The sequence below is a fragment of the Falco naumanni genome, chromosome 18, assembly GCF_017639655.2.
Source record: "Falco naumanni isolate bFalNau1 chromosome 18, bFalNau1.pat, whole genome shotgun sequence".
NCBI lineage: Eukaryota > Metazoa > Chordata > Aves > Falconiformes > Falconidae > Falco > Falco naumanni.
This window is the reverse complement of record NC_054071.1, coordinates 4,743,278-4,764,550: the sequence shown is the minus strand read 5'-3', so window position 1 is coordinate 4,764,550 and position 21,273 is coordinate 4,743,278. Positions and strand designations below refer to the sequence as shown.

Genomic DNA, 21,273 nt, shown 5'->3' with positions numbered 1-21,273 from the left:
GGAGAGGGAAATGTGGGGCTGCAGGCGCTGCCCTGGTCCTGGGGGCACGCAAGGCTCTGGGGCTCCCCAGGTGCTGGCCGGGACCCGTGCTCAGGATGCGTGAGCTGAGCTTTCAATCTGATGCAGGATATAAATAAACATCAAACCCTCACCGCCATCTCTGGAAGGGAAAGGGTGTTCTCTGCCTGGCCCAGACCGTACCACGCACCGCAGCCCAGGAGGATATCAAAGGCTGCAACAGGCAAGTACTGAGCAGACAACAACGATCCTAAAATCCTCCTGTTTCGGGAGCACCCTCCATCCCAAACGCCTCACCTTCCCGCCTGCCTGCTGCATATTAAAGCCCCACGGCCAGCCCGTGGCGAGGGGTGATGCTGGCACCCACCCAGGGCACTGGTCTGCACGCTGCTGTGACCATGCAGATCCCACCCCGCACAGCTCCCAGCTGGGGAAGGCTCTTGGGGTGCAGGATAAATCCCAGCGCTTTGCAGGGAGGTGGCCAGAACCCACCCTGGACCCCCAGCTTGGGAGCAAAGGTGTTTTGCCCCCTGCTTCTCAGCTGCACCCCCCGGCAGGGGCAGTTTTGCCCAAGCCCAGACCCCCCCCCACAAAGGGCTTCTGCGACTTCAGAAGAGCCCAGCACTCCCTGTGGGCACCGAGATCTTTCCCCGTGGCATCTGAAACCCACCCACGGTGGCAGTGAGGAGCTGGAGGGGAGGGGACGCAGCTCTCCCGCTTGCTGTCCCTGCACCGCAGCGATGCCACGCTGGGAGATGACCCATTTCTCGCTGGGCCAGCATCACAGCACAGGGTTAATACTGTGCTGGGCTGATTCCTGCCCCAGCAGCTGTACTGGGAGCATCGCGGGGCTGGCTCAGCCCCCAGCTCAGGGGCAGCAGCAGCAGCATCACCCCCAAGCCCACGGTCCCAACGCCTGCCCCGCACCACGGCTGGCAGCGTGGGAAGCAGCGGGTTCAGGGGCAGAGCACAAAGGGAAGGCGCAGGAATGTGGCTGCCCAGAAACAAAACAAAAGCTGCCCAAGGCCAGGGGGCAGGGGCAGGAGCTCCGGCCCCAGCTGGCACCGCTGGCAGGGAAGGCGTCAAGCAGCCCCCTTCGGGAGTGCAGAGCTGCGGAGAATGTGGTGATGGACACCAAGGTCAGGGTGTCTGCAGCCCACCCTGGGGACAAAACCTGCTCGTGCTATCTGCCGGGGAGCAGTTTCAAACCCCCTGGGAGCCTCCTGCATGCTACAGCCGCGGAAATCTCGCTGGCGGAGAAGCATCAGCAAAACTTTGCACCTTGGGAGTGCACCACGGGTGCGATCTGGGTGATGCTCCCCGTGCAAACGCACCCGGCTCCCCCCAAGCCCCTCCTGGGGAAGGCAGCGGAGCCAGGCTGCGAACGGCACTGGGAACCCCCCTGACACCAGTGGGGCCAGGAGCATCCCCAGCCCCCGCCCCCCCCCGTGCCTCCCGGGGAATCTTATATAAAAGAGGTGGGATGGAGAATGGAGGGAGACTTGGGGGCTTTGTCTTTTATCTCCCCAGAGCTAAAAAAAGATACAATTAAGCGATTCTTTTAGCTCCTAAAACTCCCAACAATCCCTTTACTGTCAGTGCAGAAGCAGCTTCATTATATCTGCCTGGCTAGATAAGGATGCTTCTCTCCTCTCCCCTCCCTTCTTGTCCTCATCCCCCCCTCCCCTCCTTCCACACCCCTCTCCTATTTACCCTCCCCAGCTTGCAGGGCTGAATGTGCAGAGCTGGAGGGAAGGAAGGAAGGAGCCAAGGAGCCAGTACTGTTTGGGGGACGCGGGTGAGGAGTGGGATTGTCTCTCTGGACCTGGCAGTGATGGGCACCCCCGTTATCCCGCTGGAATGGGGGTGAGCAGCCGAGCTGCTGGGTGTGGATGGAGAGCAGAGGTGGCTGCAGGGAAGAGGGGGGGAGTTGAGCAGAGGGACCAGGGGCACAAAGGAGCATGGCAGAAGGAGTTTGGAGGGAGCAGAGCTGGGGCAGAGAAGCAGCTCTGGACCTCCCGCAGGGCACTTCAAAGAAGCTAGGAGGGGGGAAAAAAAAACACCAAAAAACCAAGAAAGAGTGCGTGGGGAAAGGATCCTGCTCCAGGATGGAGCAGGGCACTCTGCAGCTGTTCCCATGCAAAACTCAAAGCCACCGGAGCTCATTAGTATTTCCACTCACTTGCTAAGACAGGCAGCAACCCTGACCCGGCGAAGGGACCCTCGGAGACGGAGCAAAGGGTTTGTCACAGCGGAGGCAGCTGAGCCTCTGCCAGCCCCTCGCTCCTACCCACAGTGGGCTCCGAGGGTGGTGCTGGACTTGACCCGAGAAGAAAGCAGCCATCTCAGGCCCGTTTCTGCTTGGCCCCTCTGTACATCACACCCCGCCAGCGCTCAGTAACCTGTGGTGCTCCGGGGTGCTTCAGCCATGGTAAGAATATTATTTGCAACAAGGACAACGGGCAGCAGAAGGGGGTGCCTGAGCACCCTGCTGAGACGTGCGCAGGGCACACGGCTCCTCTTCCCTCAACCCAGCACCCAGCCCAGCTCAGCCCCAGCCCCGCAGCCCCTCTCCCCCTCAAAAACCAGCTGGGAGAGCCAGAACCCAGCCCACAAGCGCCGATACAGACCTGTAGTCGCAGCTGGGATGGATAAGCCCTTGCTGTCCTAATGCCACAGGCAGTGTCTGGCTCCGAGCTCAGCCTCTCCCCACGAGCCCGTTGTCACCAGGCAAAGCAGCCGGGGCTGTGCCGGACAGCTGTTGTGGGGCTGGGTCCGGCAGCAGCCCCCGGACCCCCCCCCAGCTCACGCTCCATCCTGCCCCATTGGCAGGGATGATGCACTGGAGTGTGTCCGGGCTGGCCGGGCATCGCCCTTGCACGGATGGACGGAGCCCTGCAAAGGTCCTGGGCAACCGCGCGGCTCTGCCACGCTGCCACCTTGCCAGCCCCTGCCTGTTTGCATCTCCTCTGCCACGCCACATGATGGGGATAAAGGCGAGGGCCCCCTAAAATCCACCCCAGGCAGCTTGGGAAACAGCTGGCATGGTGCTGGCGAGCCCAGCCCTGGCAAAGCAACGCAACCGCTTATTTACCAAGTACATAAACCCCCGGCTCCAGCCCCTGGTTGGACACTGATCTGGATTAATTCCTCATAATCCCCCTCTCACCATTTAATCCAGCATCTGACTACAGGTCCCATCTGGTGGTGTGCTGAGCTCTTGGGATGGGCACTGGAGCTCAGCACCCTGATGGTCCGGGCTGTGCTGGGGCTGGGGAGACCCCAGCAGCCTCCAGCTGCAATGCTGGGAGCAGGGAAGGATGTTTTGGCATCACTACTGTGCAGATGCTCGAGTTGTTGCTGAGCTGTGCTGGGAGTCACCCCATGCTCTTGCTGTGGGCCCAGGGTGAGCCACTGCACCTTCCTGTGCCATCTCCTGGCACAGCATCCCTTGGAGCCGGCATTGGGAAAGAGCCACAGGAGAGGGTAACGGGACCCCTCATGTGAGGTCCCACCTGATGCTTCTTGGACCCTTGCTCTCCATCAGTCTTCTCCATCCCTGCCTGTCTCCCTACCTATAAAAAAAATATTTCTATATAAAATAATAAAAATATCTATTTCTCTCAGGCATTACCTGCATCTCTACCCCTGCCCGTGTCCACATCCCCTCATGCTGGTGCTCCAGGCCTCCTGTCCTGAATTCCCAGACTTTGGCTCACTGGAGCTAGCAGGGACCATCCCTCCTGGCAGCGTGAGGACTGCGACACTGCAGCACACCCCAGGGCCACCCTCCTCCAGGGCCAGCTGCCAACAGCTGTAGGGGACAGTCAATATTTACAAGCCAGAGCTGAAGGGGAGCATCTCCGAAAGCCTGGCCCGGCCCAGTGCTCCCAGTCTGCACCATTTCCAAGGTAAATGGATCTCAGAAACAAAGGGATGCGGGGAAAAAACAGTCAACATGGTCCCTTTGCCTCCTCACAGCGGGAAAAGCCTTTCAATGGACATTGCAGTGTGACCCCCATCCCCAAACACACAGGCTCAGTGCTGCTTCACCGGGCTGCTCAGGGACACAGCCGAGCCTCCTCCATCCCAGCCGAGCCTCCTCCATCCATCTGTTAGAGATCTGTGTCTGTGTTAGGGGAGCTTGACTGGGAAAGCCTCTCCCTGCACAGCAGGGAGATGCCTGTGGAGATGCTTTCAATGTCCAGAGGAAGGGGCTGGGGCCCCTGGCCCCCCTGGGACCCCTCCTGGGTGAGGGGTCCCTTAGGATGTGCTGGGAAGTGGGGCTGGAGCCTTGGCCACTCGCCTGCGCTGCCAGTGAGGGTCAGGGGCGAATAAAGCCGTTAGCAAAGCTGGGAGAAAAACAACATCTGTCCCTCCTGCAGCTCTGCTTCTGTCAACATTTCCAAGGAAAATTTTAATTGAAATTTGAAACTTTTTTTTTTTTTTTTTTGAAGCAGCTCTGAGAGCTGTGAGAGAAGCGGGGGGGGGGAGGGAGGGATTTCCAGATATTTGTCCTGCAATGTCACACCCCACCCACCCCCCCCACCCCATTTCTCTGCCTGCCTGCCCCCATCACAACATCACTGGGGGGCTCCAGCCAGGCCAGCCTGGTCCCATCTCTTTGCCTGGGGGCCATTCAGCCCAGCTCTCAGTACAGTGGTACCTGCCCATCCCTCTCTCCGAGATGCTGGGCTGAGAGCCCACCACCTCGGGCCCCTCCTGGGCCCCAGTGATGGCTGGAGGGGCTCCTGTGGAACGGAGGGCACACGTTAGTGCCCCAGGGTGTGGGACAGTGGATCTTTGCCAAATGAACTCCAGTTTGGACAACCCCTCTGAGACTCCTCGGTTCACATCAGGAGTGACCCAATGTGGCACTGACCCCCCTGCAAACAAACAGCTGCCAGTACATCGCAAACTGTTCCATTCATTCATTCATTCATTCCTAACAAACTCTGCTCATCCTTAATTATTGATGCTCCCGGAGAGTGAGTCAGCGAAGAGCTGCCGGCTGTTTTGTAAGAGGAGCAGAGCCCAGGTAACAGGACACGTCCCCAGCAGACAACATCTCACCTCGGGTCTGGCTGCTTATCACTCCTGGGGAGCATCCCCAACTAGAACACAGCATCTCCGACCGGGATACAGCATCCCTCACCAGGATGCAGCATCCCCGACTAGAACGCAGGATCTCCAACTGGGATACAGCATCCCTGACCAAGATATAGCTTCCCCAGCACCTGGGCATCACCTCACCAGCCCCCCCAGCCCAGGTATCAGCTCTCAACTTTCAAACCAGTTTCAGAGAGGGCAGCCCAGCTGCCCCAGTACCACACACACTGAGTTCCCCTGCACACCCCAGCTCAGGCACTTGATCCCAGCCAGCGGGGGCCGAGCAGATGCAGCTGAACCCTTCTGCATCCTTGTGCAGCGTTTCACACCAGCTCCACCAGCCAGGAACGCTGAGCTTCAGCAAAGCCTCCATGCAGGGAGGGACTTCCAGCAGCCCAGCTCCTGCATCCTGACATGGAGGAGCCAGGAGATGCCCAGCTGGGAAGAAAAGGAGGAAAGACTGGAGGTAACTGGGGCTGCAGCAACAAAGGTGGAAGAAATGAGAGGTGCAGGGTGCTCTGAGCATCACATGAAGGGATGTACTAAGGATATACTACGAGTCTCCCCCATCCAAGGGGGTTGTAGCCTATCCATCCCCTTCCACCAGCCCCCACCCCTCGCACCCCGCCTGTGTCTCGCTGCCAAATTAAAAGCGTACCGCTCATGGCAGCAATAATTCATCCAACGTCTAATGCTCAACATTTTGTCAGGATTATCCCGATTAACCCAGAATTAATCCTGATCTCAATGTTAACAGGATTAGCGTTAAAATCGGATTAGTTTTTTAAACCGGACCCCTTGACTAAAGAAAGGGACCTTCCCCACCAGATGTGCACAGCCTGCTACCGGTGGCCAGCTGTGAGCGGGAGCCGGGCAGGAGCTCGCTGCCCTGCCATGGTATGATCCCTACAGCAGCATCTCCGTGACACCAGCATCGCCAGCATCCGTGGCACCTGCCCTGCACAGCCCACCAGCCACCCTCTGAAGGTGACAAGCAGGAGCCCGATGCTCGGATGTCCCATTTCCAAGCAGAAAACACCGTTTTGCCCTCGGACATGTCCCAGTTGGCTCCACAGGGAACACGGGGGGGGGGCTGCTGGCCCCCTCTCTGCATTTTTTCCCCTTTTCCACTGGCACCAACAGCCTCCTGCCTTTGCCTGCCTGATGAATATTTAAAAGCCTGGATCCTCTGCAGCCTCATGAATATTGACGGATGCTGGTGGCCCTCCAGGGTGGCAGTGTCCCTCGGTCCCTCTCCCAGCATGGGCAGCCGAGTGGGCATCAGCACCTGCCTGGCAGAGGGGATCAGGATGCCCGCATGGGAGATGGCAGCTCCAAAGGGCTGTCCCCACCGCGCTGTGAATCCAGCCATGCTGAGGACCCTGCTGTGTTCAGTCCCCAAAACACTCACTTTCTTCCCAAAAGCGCAGGGGTGGAGCAGTCACATCACTAGCAGTGGGGCAGCAGGAGGTCCTGGTGCCCCGGGCAGGGCTGGAGCTGGGACCAGCCCCGGGTGAGGGGACACGTCATGCCCACTCATCCTCATCTCCCGGTGCTGGATGCAACCTTGGCTCCCCTGGGGAGGGTGTAATCATTAACCTCCCAGCAAAGGCAGCTGTGCTTTTGTTCCTGGAGTTGTTCCCCCCACTCCCCCCCCCCCCCCCCCCCCCCGTGCCTCAAACAGGCACCTCCAGCCTGGCATCTGTGGGGAGAGGAGCATCCCTGCCATGAGATCCCAGGCAAACAGGCAGGGAGGGTCCAGAAACAGGCCTGATCCAGCACCTCCCTGAGATAGGAGATGGATTTTGTAGGGATATGTGGGTGGCGATACTTTTGAGGGTGAGGGTGCCAGTCCTGCCTCCATCCCTGCTACCTCGACCCCACGTGGACGTTCACCCCAACCATCCCCTTCCTCGCCGGGGCTGAGCGGCGGCCGCGTTCAATCCCTGTTTTCTGGCGATGCTGCCTTGTGTGACAGCATCTTCCAAAAATAAGCAAATTACTGCATCCTTCAGGGATGCTGGCGGACGGGAAGCAAAGCCAAGTGCGAGAGAGCAGCAGAAAGGGGACGGAGGGGAGAAGGGACAAGCCCTTGCTGGGTATCGCAGGGCTGCAGGGAGGGAGTACGGGCTGCAAACCAGTGGGGACACAGGGTAGCTGCATTAGTGACAGGGACTTCACAGTGACAGGTGACAAGGCTCAGCTCTCTGGTATCTGAAGCATGATTTGCTTTAACAGCTGTGCACGGGGAGGCCGTGCTCCGGGTAACAAGTGCAGGCGCCTGTCGGGGAAAAAGGCACGAAGGGGTCGATTTAAAGTGCAAAAACAACAAAAAAAGAACCCCCAACTTCAGCAGCAACAGCCGGAAGAAAACAGCCACAACATGGGACGCCAGCCCAGACCTTGCTGCAGGTCCTGCTGATGCATCTCTCAGGTGAGTCACCTAGTCCCACCGTGCCTCAGTTTCCCCATCCTTACACCAAGGATGCTACTCTCACCACTGCTGCGGTAATAAAAATACTGACACCACCCAGGACCAAGAGATAACCAAACCCTGGAGAGCAGCTCCCGCGGACAGGTCAGAAACCCAGTGAGTGCTCCAAGAGCAGAACGCCGGGAGGAGGTGGGAGCCGGTGCTCAGCAGCTGCTCCCCACTCCTGGGTCCACCCCAATGCCCTCCTCCAGCAAGCAATAAAATATTACGCAGCAAACGCCTGTCCCCGAGGATCAGGCGGATGCCAAGGCCACCGGGAGGGCGCAGGGAGGAGGGCTGGTGCAGGAGCCGCAGGATTACAGGAGCTAAGCCTGCCTGGCATTTGCTCGTCTCCTGCAAGTAAATACCACTGCCTGCCTATAATACCGGCTGGGCAAACGCCTCGACTCCCCGGCTGGCCGATGGAAATGGGAAAAACGGTGCCCAGCCCCGTGCCGCAGCCCTGCTGGGGCGAAGGACGCGGTGCCACAGCCCGGAGCCCTGGTCAAACCACCAGCCACTGCTGGAGCCGGAGCTGTGTGCTCCAGCACAGCCCCAGACACTTGTTCTAAAGACAAATGTCTCCGGTCCCCCTCGCTTTCTCCCTTCCACATCCCAGTCATTTTTCTCCCCAGCAGCTTTTGCTTTAGTCCCTTTGATGTTTCTCTAAAGCCCTGGCACCAAAGGACTTTACCTTTGGTTCTTCCTTTGGTTCTTCCCATTCCTCTCCCAGCCCAGGAGTGACAGCAAGGAGCCAGCCCACCCCTCTGTTAGCACAGCGGGAGCCCCCAGCCCTTGGCACTGCCTTGCTGCAGGGAAGCCCCCTCCCCGCTGCATCCCTGGGGATGTGCCCCCCCCCGCCAGATCCAGGGATGCGTCCCTGGAACCCCCCAAACCCTGCAAACCACAGGGCTGAGATGCTGCCACACAGGAGAGGCTGACAACCCAGAAAGATGGGTTTGGGTGACCCCAAAACGGGAGGATGGTGGCTGTGAGCTGCGATGCGGTTTAGGCGGTGGAAAGGCAGGTGGGTGTCAGGCTGTCCTGGCTGAGGGACTCAGGCATCTGCCTGGGGACTCGGGGACTGGCAGCAGCGTGACGATAGCCATGGAGCAGCTGGATCGATGGCTCCGTGCGAGCACATTGCCTGACCCAGCTGCTGGGAAGGGACATTCATGAGCCGAGCGTGGCTGGCTCAATCTAGGAGTGAGTGCAGGAATCCCAGGGATGCGCTGGGGCACGGGGCAGGAGGACGGAGCGGCTGTGGCAGGACCTGCAGACACCAGGGGATGTGGAGGATGAAATGGCTGGGGACAGCGCGATATCCTGAACCCCTCTCTGCAATGACAGCATCACCACACAAGTGCATCTGCTCATCTCCAGCACCGTGGCCAACAAACACAGCAATGCAGGGCCCCCCCCCTCCCTAAAGCCCATGCCTGGAGAGCCCCCGACCGCAGCCAGAACCCCCCATTGCCTGTCCACAGGGAGATGAGGGATGCCAGGGCAAGAGGAGAGCAGGTCCTGCCCTGGGGGCCCATCACCAGCAGCAGCGTTCCACATCCCTGGGAATTTGGCACAGCCCTTCCCACCATCTGATCCCCTCCATCCCACACCAGCTGGGGCTCTGGGCACAGCCCCCCCACACTTTGGCTCAGGGACGGAGAAGGGCTGGCTGCGCACCCCCAGCAGCGCAGGACAGCAGCTGGACACAGCCAGGGAACCTAAAAGGTCATGAAAGTTTTATTCTGGGGAGACAGCAGGGGAGGTGGGAGCAGCTTTCCCAGCTGAATGCCAAGCCTGCAGCTACAGAAGACCCCAGGGGACACAGGTGGCTGCGGTGGCCTCAAGGAAGCCCCCAGCACCTGCTTGGCAGGATCAGCCTCCCCGCAGGGCTCTCCTGGTGACAAGCCATCCCCAGCTGCCTCTGGCTCATGCCCCACTGGGTATCGGGGTCAGGCAGCTGGAAGCTGGAGGGTGATTTAACCCGTAATGCAATTCCCACAGCCAGGAAAGATGCTCCTGCCTGCGATGCAAAGTACTTCCAGGCTCAGAAGAATATGTAGTTATAGAAAACGCACCACCTCTGTGGCTGCAAACCCCCTGCCGCTGCTGAGGAGGACCCCTCTGGGGTGGGTGGAGCCCTGAAGTTCATCCCCGTTTTATTTCTTACTCACAAAAAATGGAAAAAAACCAAAATAATCGAGGCTTTTGTGCCTTCCCCACTCCGCCAGTCCCAGGAATGTCCCCGAGAGCACATGGCTGAAACCAGCCGGTGAGAACTCAAGACAGCTGAATATTCGGGGAGCCACTGCTCACACGCGTTTTACGCTGCAAGTACTTCAAGAATGAAAACTCGGGACAAGTGCACATATTATGCATTTTACGACTCCTCCACTCTCCGCTGCCAACCAAGAAAAGTGCCTGTTTTTTCCACAGGAAGAGCAAACCCACCGGGGACGACACGCCAAGGTCATCCAGCAACATGCCTGACCTTGAAGTGTTGCCACCGCATCCCTGGGCGAGGAGGAGGGAGGAAGGGGAGCTGGGATGACATGCGTACTTCACCCTGCCAGACAATAGTGCAACTGTTTGCAAGGTGCTGGCAGGAATCGCCAGGCAGGCACCGACCCTCGGCGCTGCCAGGAGGCTCCCGTCAGGGTCCCTTTTGTGTAACCTGGAAAAGGTGGGTTCAGGCACGAGGATCCTGGTGCAATAAAGCAACCACTCATGATTTCTCCGTTCTGCCGCTCCGGCAGCTGGTACCATCATGCCAAAGCACCAGGGCAGGGGATGGAGACAGAGATGTGATGGCCAACGCAGGACAGAGCTGCCCCTTCCCCTCCCGCGGGGCTCAGCACCACCAGCCAAACAAAAAACTTCGCTGCCTGGTCTCCACATCCCTCAACACACCAAACACAAACTGGTTTTGGGGGGTCCGGCATGGCATTTGCACTGGAGAGCCTGTTCCTCCTCCCTCCCTGCCAACACCACCTCCTGCAAGGGGCAAGCACAGCACCCCCGGCCCGAGATCCCCGAGCTCCTCTCCTGCCCGACAGCGTGGGATCAGCCTGGGCTCCCCAGGGAACGAGGGGCTTGGGGGAGGGAGATGAGGAGCCTGGAGGGGGAAGCGACGCTGGGCAAAGGGACAAGTCAGAGAAGTGACCAACGGCCTGTGGGATGGGAAGCACAGCAGGTCCCAGCAGGGCCACCTTCCCAGAGACTGGAAATCAGAGCAACCCTCGTATCCCTGCCTGGGAGCAGGCACCTGGATGCAGCTCCACAGGTAAGACTTCCAAGCCCACCTAGAACAGGCTCTTTCCTGTCCTTTTCCCAGAATTAAGGTCCCTGTTGCAATGAAATAAATCACTCTAAATAAATCACACAGCAGGACTGAGCTGTGGGGTGACAGTGGTTGAAACGAGGGCAGGACACAGATTCATTCCACTCGGAGAACAGGTTTGTATCTGACAACGACTCGACCGAAAAGCGTTAAGATCCTTCTCACAAGCTTAAACTGCTGCTGAGCTGAGAACAAACTACTGTGGCACAGGAATCCTCAACAAAAAAAAAAAATCCCGAGCTCCCACCCCCCTACACAGACACAGAGATGAGGCAAGGGTGGAAAAGTGCATGCATTTCAAACAGAAGCATGAAAAATCAGAAATACTGACCTTAAAGCTCCAGTAGTTGGGTTGCTAACAAAAAATAAAACAACAAAAGAAAACAAAAAATACCATTAAGATTCTGGTTTGACTTTTGCTTTCCTTTTGAGAATTGTTGACTTTAAACTGCGATATTAAACCTGCTCTTGTTTCTGCTTAATGTCCCCTCCCAACGGGTCGCTTAAGTTTCATGCTGCGAAGGGCTGGCGAAGGGGAAGCAGGATCATGCAGGCGGGCAGGGATGGCGATGGGTGCTCAGCGCAGACTGGGGTGCAAAGTAACTCAAGGGAGTAGCGGGATGGCAGCCCAGCATCGCTACTGGAGTCACCGGTATGCCCACACTGTCCTGGCCCGTGCTGGTCAGGCTGCTGCCCTGGGAATCAGTGCTGGAAGCCGGAATATTTTTCATTTTTAAAGGGATCTTGCCATCTCCCCTCTTGGTCCCCGCTACCTCCCTCTGTTGCTTCTTCACAGTGTTTCCACCAGTGTCAAGCTGATGTGCTACAGCGAATGACAGGAGCTGGCATCGCTTGCAGCCCAGCCAGCCAGAGAGCTCGAGCCACTTCCTTCTCCCAAGCCACCCACTGCTAATCACCGGTGGGAGATTGCCCGGCAAGTCCTGAGGATGCTCAGAGCTGCGGCTCACTGCGATACCCACCAGCAGGTATACCGGAGGCAGCGGAGCGGTGAGTGGCTTAGAGACTCAGGACCTTTCCCAGGGCAGCAGTGGGCTCGGACAGCTGGGACGGGGCCGCAGGAGCCCAAGCAAGTGCTCAGAGGGACTCAGGACCCCACTGGGATGGAGCACCCCAGCACATTGCACCGCCGGATGGGGCCAGGCGAGCTCCCCGCCGCTGCGGGCAAAGCGAAGCGCTACGGAGCGGGGCATGCACCTGGCACAGCAGCACGGCAAGCAGCTCCATCCCACCCCGCAGCCGGTCCCCCAGCACCCACACAGCCCAGCCCCAGCACAGCACCCTGGCTCCAGCAGCACCCAGAGGCGGCGCTGGAGGAGGTGGTGTGCGCAGCAGGAGGGACGTTGGATCTAGTGACAAGAAGGGTGATCCACCTTGCTGGAAGGGGAAGCATTTCAGTATCGCTGAGATGTGCGGATCATGGATGGGGTGGGAGAAACGGGTGCAAAGCAGCTTTTGTCCCAGTGGTCTTATTACTGGGATCGAAGGTCTTGACCACCCTTTTCTCCCCTCTCACACCCACCTACCGCCTTGCTTTTTTACAGCATTTATTTCTCCACCGCTATCACCGTGGCTGCAAACCTAGTTTGTTACTTAGAGGATGCTGGGTTTAATTATTATTTTAAATAGAAAGTAAGCTCCCACACCAAGCTCCCAGTCCCCACCAGTCCCTGCGATGCCCCGGTAGCTGCCAAGGAGCCTCCTATTGCAATGCTCAGGGAGCAGAGGAAGAAGTTGCAATAAGTTTAGACCATCACAGAGTATTTATCCAAGGACTTCAAATATCCGCTTAGCAGATGTGCTGCTGGGATATTAACCCTTCGGCTGACAAGGTAAATAGAGGTCTGATCTATGTGTATAAACACAAATTCACTTTTTAGACTCGTCTCAAGCATCGGCAGGATGCTCTCGTTCCAATTCAAGATGCAGTTCACGTGAACATCCCATAGGACATCAGGAGACCCAAACCAAGCTCTGCCTCAACCAAACCGAAACTTTTAAAAGGGATTTAAGTCAAACGAGCACAGCGTTTTCATGCAGACAAGCCTCAAGGCACAAAGGTCTTTTCCAAGGGCACACCATGACTCAGAGGCAGAACCAGAAATAGAAGCCCAGAGCTGTGATTACCAGGCACTATTAGATAACAACCAGCAGGATCCAAGCCTATCCCAGGCACGTCAAGCTTTTCCAAAACACCAGGAGCTTGACAGTGAGAAACCGCCTCAGAACGCCTTTTGGTACTAAATGAAGCCATCCATCGCACCCAGTAATTAATACATCAGCTGCACCAGCCGCTCTGCGCTCGGCGAGCTGCCGGGGCGAGGTGCTGGGCACAAGGCAAGGCAGGGCACAAACCCCCCGGTGCCAGGGCACAACCCCCCCAGTGCCAGGGCACAACCCAAGCTGTACCACTGCCATGGGTCAAGCCAAAGCATCTCATCCCAGGTAGATGTGAGGATGCTGTGTGCTCCTCCTCGGCTCGGCTCGAGGAGCCGCAGGAAAGCACAGCTCATCCCGCTGTCTCCCAGAGGTGAGCAGGATTGCATCAGCTCCTGAAGGGTTTGACATGCCGTGCCGCACGCTGCGGAGTTGGAGACGTCTCTTAAGCTGCGCAGGGTTTTGTAACCGCGCTTCTGCTCGGCAGCCCTCAGCCAAACTCCCCAAGGCCAGGCTCTGCTCCCGCTCCCAGGAACGTCTGTGTGAGGGACCCTTCATAAATCACAGCCCGTTCCAAAGGGACAGGAGGAAATCCTCCATCCCCTCGCCTTGCCAGCACCCCCACCGCCGCCTCCATCAGCTGCTTCTCCCCACCAGTACATCCAGGCAAGGAAGGGGGCCAGAGACCCCTGCCCAGGGGGGCCCGACGGAGGTCCCTGGAGGCATGGATGTACTGCCTTCACACCGAGGGGATGCTCACCCCCCTCTCCATTCATTTGTGCTTGAATGGCTGCAATGGGCCTCCACAATGGGATCGGATATTTTAGCCAAATACTCCATAGAGTTGTAGCCAAACCAGTCTGTCCCAGTCCCCAAAGGGCCCTGAACCAGTCTGTGCCAGGAGATGACGCTCCTGACTTTTTTCCTTCTGTGACTTTTTTTTTTTTTCTTCCACGCTCTTTATTTTGCTGTTGAAGAGTCTCAGTAATTTTCCTCAGACCCTGATATTACTGATCCTATCTCATGCCAGCCCTTGGTATGTATTTTATTTATTATTTTAGGATGACTGGACAGGCTTATCACAAAGTCCATAAATTACATCCCCACTGCACACAACCACTCCACATCAAACCGGCGATGAGCTTGTCTGAACCCCAAGTGCCATGGGAGGGAATCAAGAATCTTCTGGAAGTGATTTGGGCTGTTTAATGGGACCTGGAGCATGCACCAGGGTGGCACAGCACCCACCCTCTCCCAGGTCCCTGGATTTGGCCCCTGAACAGCCCCTTTTCCAGCAGCCCCAGGAGCGGTGCAGGACCCCCCCCCCCCCAAGCCAAGCTCTGCCTGGGGCTGGCCAGGCGGTGGGCAGGATGGGGGATGCACTGCCTGCCCTGCCTGTATCCCGCCGGGAGGCAGGACTGTCCAGAGCCGACAATCTGGTGCTGTCTGCCAGGGCCAAGTGGGCGATGGACACCCCCACGCAGACCTTTCGGGGGGGCTCCATCTGTCCTTGCAGGCACTGCTGCCGCACCGGCGCTTTGCCCAGCACGTCCTGCCGTTTGCTTGTCCTCCACCCACCCCAAATCTCCCTCAGAGCAGAGAGGACGTGTTCCCCCGGCTCAGGTACCCCGCCGTGGGCACAGGCTGTGCCCAAGGAGATGGCAGTGACAGGGGACCAGCGCAGCACTAGCAGCCACAGCCTTCAGCGCAGCCACCCCCCAGCAGCTGCCCCAAAGGCAGGGGACAGAGCAGGGACAGCCCCAGCGCTGTGCTCAGCACCCCTGCCAGCACCACGGCAGCCGGCCAGGCTGGCAAGGGTGGATTTGCGCAAGGAGAAGGGAAGAGGAGAGGGCCAAGGTAGAATTAACATATCGCTGGCTCTTCAGAAGCATCAAAGGGAGATAATGGTCTGAGAGAGGATTTGAAGCGACAGCCTTGTTACAACCGATAAAACAGGCAGCTCGCTTGCAGCAGAGCTGTGCAGAAGGTATGAAGAATTACAAAGGCTGAGATTATAATTACAATGAAAGTCATGTCTGTGGTGCTGCAAAATGATGGACTAACTAGGACTGCCCCCCACACCCCCCTCCGAAGCACAAGCGTGTGCACAGGCGTGCACCGAGGAGCTGGAGTGCTTGTGCAAGTGCAAAAGGGGGGTTGAGATGCTCCTGTGAACCCACAGCCGTGAGGGGACCCGTGCATGCACAAATGCTTGGAGGATGCACAGTACATGCTGCAGCAGAGGGGAAAACCAGCGCTGGGGGAATGGAGTGAAGAACATTTTGAAGTTTGAAAAAGAAAAAAAAAATAAAAATCTTTGTGATTGTCCCAGGAGAAGACAGGAGCTAAATGAAATCCAAGTGAGTCACTGCCTTGACCAAGGCAGACTTCCCCTGGTTAGCAATTATAGCACAAATCTGTTAGTGATTAACAAGGCAGGACCAAATGCGTCCCTCCAAAATGGGCAGCAGCAGCAGCCCCAGCACGCTCCACCGAAGGGAGGGACAGAGGCAGCTTCATTGGCTTTTTAATTAACTCATTTTCAGGAGTTCCACTTTCTGATAGAGTCCCCCTCCGGCACAATGTCTTGACAAACAAAAATCTCCTTGAAAAATAACAGTAAAGTGAATTTAATCTGTTTCCCCTTATTAAGGGGTTTTTTAATGCTTTTCAGTACGAGAGAAACTGGATTAAAGTGGAAATAGAAACATGACAAGATAGAGAGCCGAATGCAAACAGTAACCAGACAGAGTGAAGAGCGACGCCGACACTGTGCACCGCAGGTCCTGTCATCTGAGGTCTCGCAGTTATTGCGGAAGGACCTCTCAAAGCTGAGCATCCCAGCGTGCGGGAGACAGGCCAAGGCGAGACAAGACAAGATGCAGGGGCGCTGGGGCGAGTTCCCACCAGACCTGGGCTCCTAAGGGGCCTCAGCGAGCCACCCAAGCCAGAGCCCACGGCGCAAAGGGCACCAAGACGCTTGTTTTGCCGCTCCTCTTTCAGGCACCGGCATCTTTAGGCAGTGACTTGGGTTTGACTACACCTCTCTCCACCCCCCCCCCCGCCCAAAGAGGCTCTGATGGCCACCAAGAGATGTTACAGAGATGCCATAGCAGGTTGTCACAGCGACTGGATGGCAAGCATCACCCACAGGACGGCGGCCCAGATGCACTGCTCGAAGTTTGCTGCAGGACCACAGCATCCCACGTACCAGCCCCCTCCCCAGGTGAGATCCATCAGCTCTCCAGCAGCAATCACAGCCTTGACCGTGCAGTGCCTCTGGGGCAGCCCAAGTGATGCTACCGAGCACAAATGCTTTTGGACATCAGTGATTTGCCCTCCTGACACTTCCTCAAGCCCTCTCCTTTCCTGAGGCCAATACAAAGCACACCAGCAACATCTGTTTATAGCAATGCATCCCCAAGTTTCCCTTGCAAAAGATGCATCAGGACAAACGCTCTGCTGAGGATCAGCCATGCAAAAGCCGGCTTGGGCTTTGAACATCTCCCTGCTGTGGCCTCCACGTTCAAGGACAGGGACTCCTCTGGCGCTGCAGGTTCCTCTGGGGTCTGGACTTGGTGCTCAGCACATCCCCAGCCTGCTCATGATGGGATGGGGATAGGGGTGTCTCTGCCCCATCGTTGTCTGACACCCGTCAGCAGCTGTGCACCCCAGCACAGGGGCCAAGGTCTCCATCCTGCTCCTGGGGCATGGCGGGGGGGGGGGGCGGGGGGGGGGGGGGGGGGGGTGGGGAGCCAGGGAGCAGGGCCAAAGGTTTCGGGGGGGGGGAAGGCAGGGAAACCAGGCAGAAGTTGGGCAGATCAGATTGCAGAGTAGCTATGGCAACGGCACGGCGTAGGTGGACCAACACAATAGGGACGTGCAAGGTAAACCCGGCGGCAAGCAGGCAGCAAGCAGGCAGCAAGCATCCATCCGCTCCCCCCCGCACAGACCCCCAAAAGCTTTGGGGGGACCTGCTCCCCCCCTCCCCCAACAGGTGCCTCCAAACCCAGGGAAGCTCATCCCTGCAGGTAAATCCCAGAGAAACCCCACACCAAGGGCGAGGAGGGACAAATCCTGCCCAGGGTCCCCTGGACCTCTAGGACCCGCAAAGCAGCACTGCAACCATCACCCCGTGGGGTCCAGCAGCCACATCCCCCCCATGCTGCAAGCCCTGCCTCCCACCACATGGTCCCCAGCAAGTACCAGCACCTCAGGGTACAGCACAGGTGCTGCTCCCACCCTGGCCAGCCAGCAGCAGAGCTTTTTTTTTTTTTTGGGGGGGGGGGGCTGGGCACAGAGGGTACCGGCACGCAGCTGGTGATGGAGACTGACCTGTTCTCCTGCACTCCCTGCCTACTGCTGCCAGCACCGCCGGAGCCAGGGCTGCATTAGCAGCAGGGACAGGAGCTGCCTCTCTGGCTGCTGCAGCTTTTTGGTGTTCTCCCTCCTCACCCCGCTCAGTGCCAGCCCAGCACCATGACATCGGGGCAGGCAGCAGCCCATAGCCGGCTCACAAGGACCCTCCAGGCTGCCAGCAAAAAAAGAGCCGAATTTGGGTTAGGAACAGCAGGAAACTTTGGGCAGCAGGGCAGGGGTGGATGCGCACCTTCATATCGTGGCATCTGTTTGTGCCGGAGAGGCAGGAATACGCACGGCCCTTCGCCGACAGCAGCGCTGGCACTGTGCTCCCCTGAACCACGGTGAGGGTGCCAAGGGAATGGAGTTGGATCCAATTCCTGGTGGGCATCCACTGGGTATCCCCCCGCTGGACCACACCACAGGCTCGTGGATGCCCTCCCTAGGGATGCCATCAGTGTCACCAGTGTGGCCGTATTTATTACCCACTTCTCAGGGACTTCAAGACCTGCTCCATCCCTAAAGCCAAGGAGAAGTGGGGTGACCTACAGAGCTTTGCATGACTCCCAGGTCCCGGGGGCCTGATTCCCAGGCAAACCGTGGGCCAGGTCTCTTTTAATCAGCCAGGAATTGCTCCCGGTAGGGGAAAAACAAGAGAATCGATAGAGACAGCTCTGGCTGCAGTCATAGGGACACACACACACACACGCTCGTTCACGTTACTCCCGACAGCCACGCACGCTCTCCTCCACCATTACAGCAGTTTGCAACGGTTCACAACACGCTCCACCTCTGGAGACCAGGATGAGACCCTGGGCAAAGCACCAACGGGCCCCACTTCTAGCTCCCACGAGCTCCCAGTGACCGGCTCACTCTGGGCAACGTCCACAAGCCACCACCACCACTGGTTTTACAAAAAACAGAGTGTCCTGGTCCCCAGTGCCTGTGCTGGCACCCCCAGCCCGGTCAGGCACCCTGTGAGGACAAGACGATGCCAAACTCATGCCAAGGCCATGGGCACTCTCCATGTGCCCGGCTCCAGCACCTCTTGGAAACGGGGGGGGGGGGGGGGGGGGGGGGGGGGGGCTGGGGGTGCTGAAGGGAGATGGTATCAAGCGGCTCCTCCCATGGTGGAGGTCCTGGAGGTCCAGGCTGGGGGGTCCTAGCGATGCCGGCAGGACCCCCACGGGAAGGATGCTGGACCGAGCGCGCTGGAGGCAAGACAAGCCCCTGCATGGCGCAGGGATGCTGCGTGCCCAGGCCACCATCTGCCCCTCGCCGGCTGCCCGCAGCGCAGCCCGAGAAGGGCAGAGGGGATGGGTGTCCCCTGCGCAGGGGACACGGGTGACAACGCAGGGCTGCCCTGTGAGGAAGGGGGCTGCACAGAAGCGCTGCCACCGGCACCACCGAGGGCTTTGCACAGCCCCATGTGCAGCCGGGGGGTGCAGGGTGAGCCCCCCCGCCCCCGGTGGTGCACCAAAGGGCAACGCAGGGACTGTGGCACCCAGAAAGCGCCACCCGCGAGCCGGGAGACCCCCGGGAAAAGGGAACGGCGCGGGGCTGGTGGGAATGGGGGGCTGCCCCCTCCCTGGGGGCCAGGGGATGGGCGCGGGCGGGGGCATGGGTTGGTGACGGGGTGAGGGACCGGGGGGACCGGGATCTCGGGGGGGGGGGGGGGGGGGGGGGGGGGGATGGTGGGGTGGGCGGGAGCGGCAGCGGGATGTCTGGGGAAGGGGAGGTCGGGCCGCCGCAGCACGGGGAGGGCGGACACCGGGATGCAGGAGGGGACCGCGACACCGGACCCGCACCCCACCGGAGGGATGCGCCCCGCGCCGCCCCGCCGGACCCCGCGCGACCCGGTACCTGCGGCAGGTGAGCCCGGGCCGGGATCCGCAGCGCCGACGAGCTCGGCTCGGCTCGGCTCCGCTCGGCTCCGCTCGGCTCGGCTCGGGGGCGGGCGGTGCCGCGGCCGCTGCGCGCAGCGCGGAGCGGAGCCACCACCTCCCGCCGCTGCGGCCGCCGCCGGCCCCGCGCGCCCGCCCTGATAGGGGCGCGGTCGCCATGGCAACGGCGACTCCACCTGCCGCCGCGCTGCGCCGGGCCGCTGGGGGGCGCTGCCGGGGGGGGGCGAGGGGGGGCTGCAACGGGAGGCGGGGGCGGTGCTGGGGGGTGGGGGGTGCCATGGGGCAGGGGGGAGGGGGTGGGGGTGCAATGGGGCTGGGGGGTGCTGGGGGTGCAGTGGGGCAGGGGTGGGTGCTGAGGGTGCAATGGGGCAGGGATGGGGGCTGGGAGGTGCTGGGGGTGCAATGGGGCTGGGGGGGTGCCGGGGGTGCAGTGGGGCAGGGGTGGGTGCTGGGGGTGCAATGGGGCAGGGATGGGTGCTGGGGGGTGCTGGGGGTGCAATGGGGCAGGGGGGGTGCTGGGGGTGCAGTGGGGCAGGGGTGGGTGCTGGGGGTGCAATGGGGCAAGGGGGGTGCTGGGGGGTGCTGGGGGTACAGTGGGGCAGGGGTGGGTGCTGAGGGTGCAATGGGGCAGGGATGGGTGCTGGGGGGTGCTGGGGGTGCAGTGGGGCAGGGGTGGGTGCTGGGGGTGCAATGGGACAGAGGTGGGTGCTGGGGGTGCAATGGGCCAGGGCTGGATGCTGGGGAGAACTGGGGGTGCAATGGGACAGGAGTGGGTGCTAGGGGTACAGTGGGGTAGGGGTGGGTGCTGGGGGTGAATGGGACAGAGGTGGGTGCTAGGGGTGCGGTGGGGTAAGGGTGGGTGCTGGGGAGAACTGGGGGTGCAATGGGACAGGAGTGGGTGCTGGGGTTCAACAGGACAGAGATGGGTGCTGGGGGTGCAATGGGACATGGGTGGGCGCTGGGGGTGCAACGGGGCAGTTGGAACAGGGGTGCGTGCTCGGGGACTGTGGGGGCAGGGGTGGGGGCAGGCCCCCAGACCCAGCAACCTGGCAGCATTTTTACCCCCATGCACCCTGGCAGGGTGGGCTGTGGACAGGCTGGGGGGTGGGCATGGGCAGCACCGTGCATGCATGCAGCCCGCATGCACACCCCCTGTAAGACCCTGCTGCAGCACAGGGTGCCGCTGGGGTCCCCCCACCCCATGCCAGCACCCCTGGAGGGGCTCTGCAGCCCATGCAGGAGCTGCATGAGCCCCGGTGCCGTCCTGTGCACAGCACCCGGGGTGCCCCCCCGCAAGGCTTTGTCAGTGCCCCCGACATCCCAACTTCCCCAGGAGATTTTCTTCCCTCCAGTTATGCAGAAATGCATTGGCGCACGCTTCCCAAAAGGCTTGACGACTGCAAGGCTAATAAAAATCACCAGGATTTGTTAATATTCGCTTTAATCAGTGGGAGCCGGGTCCCAGCATCTGCAGGCAGGAGCGGGGGCTGCAGCAGCCCCGTGATGCTGCACCCAGGCATCCCGCCTGCCCCCCCCCCCCCCCCCCCCCCCCCCCCCCGGTCCCTGCTGCGTACCTGGCCCGAACCCCAGGAGCTGCTGCACTGACAGCGCTATCAAGAAGGGCAAAGTACTCTTGAGAATAACCCATGCAAAAAAAATTACTGCTCCCCCTGCCCTGCCCTGCCTGCCTGCGGCCCTGGCCCCACAAACCCCCAGCCCCACATTTCAGCCCCCCCACACCACCAGGTCCCCGATGTGGCAGCACACCCTGCTGCAGAGCGGGGAAGCAGCCAAGACCCCCTGTTTTATTCAGGGAAACTGAGGCACAAAGCCAATTGCAGCAAACCAGCACCTCCCCAGCCTGCCTGCACCCCTGCCTGCACCCCTGCCTG

At 59.7% G+C, this 21,273-nt stretch overlaps 1 protein-coding gene across 12 annotated transcripts in view; it reads right to left on the bottom strand.

The window, feature by feature from the left end:
* SRCIN1 (SRC kinase signaling inhibitor 1) overlaps positions 1-21,273 on the bottom strand; it is a 69,169-nt gene that overhangs the window by 21,921 nt on the left and 25,975 nt on the right. For 8 of the 12 annotated variants that reach the window (XR_005831407.1, XR_005831408.1, XM_040617680.1 and 5 more), the window contains exon 4: positions 11,275-11,298. The exons of 2 other annotated variants lie outside the window; for them this stretch is intronic. Coding sequence is in view for 6 of the 10 variants with exons in the window: in XM_040617680.1 (XP_040473614.1) it covers positions 11,275-11,298 (24 nt within the window). In the remaining 4 variants the exon portion in view is untranslated. Of the gene's footprint in view, positions 1-2,648; positions 3,089-11,274; positions 11,299-19,340; positions 19,432-21,273 lie in introns of those variants that run through there. 2 more of the 12 variants (XM_040617682.1, XM_040617681.1) reach the window with 2 other exon arrangements.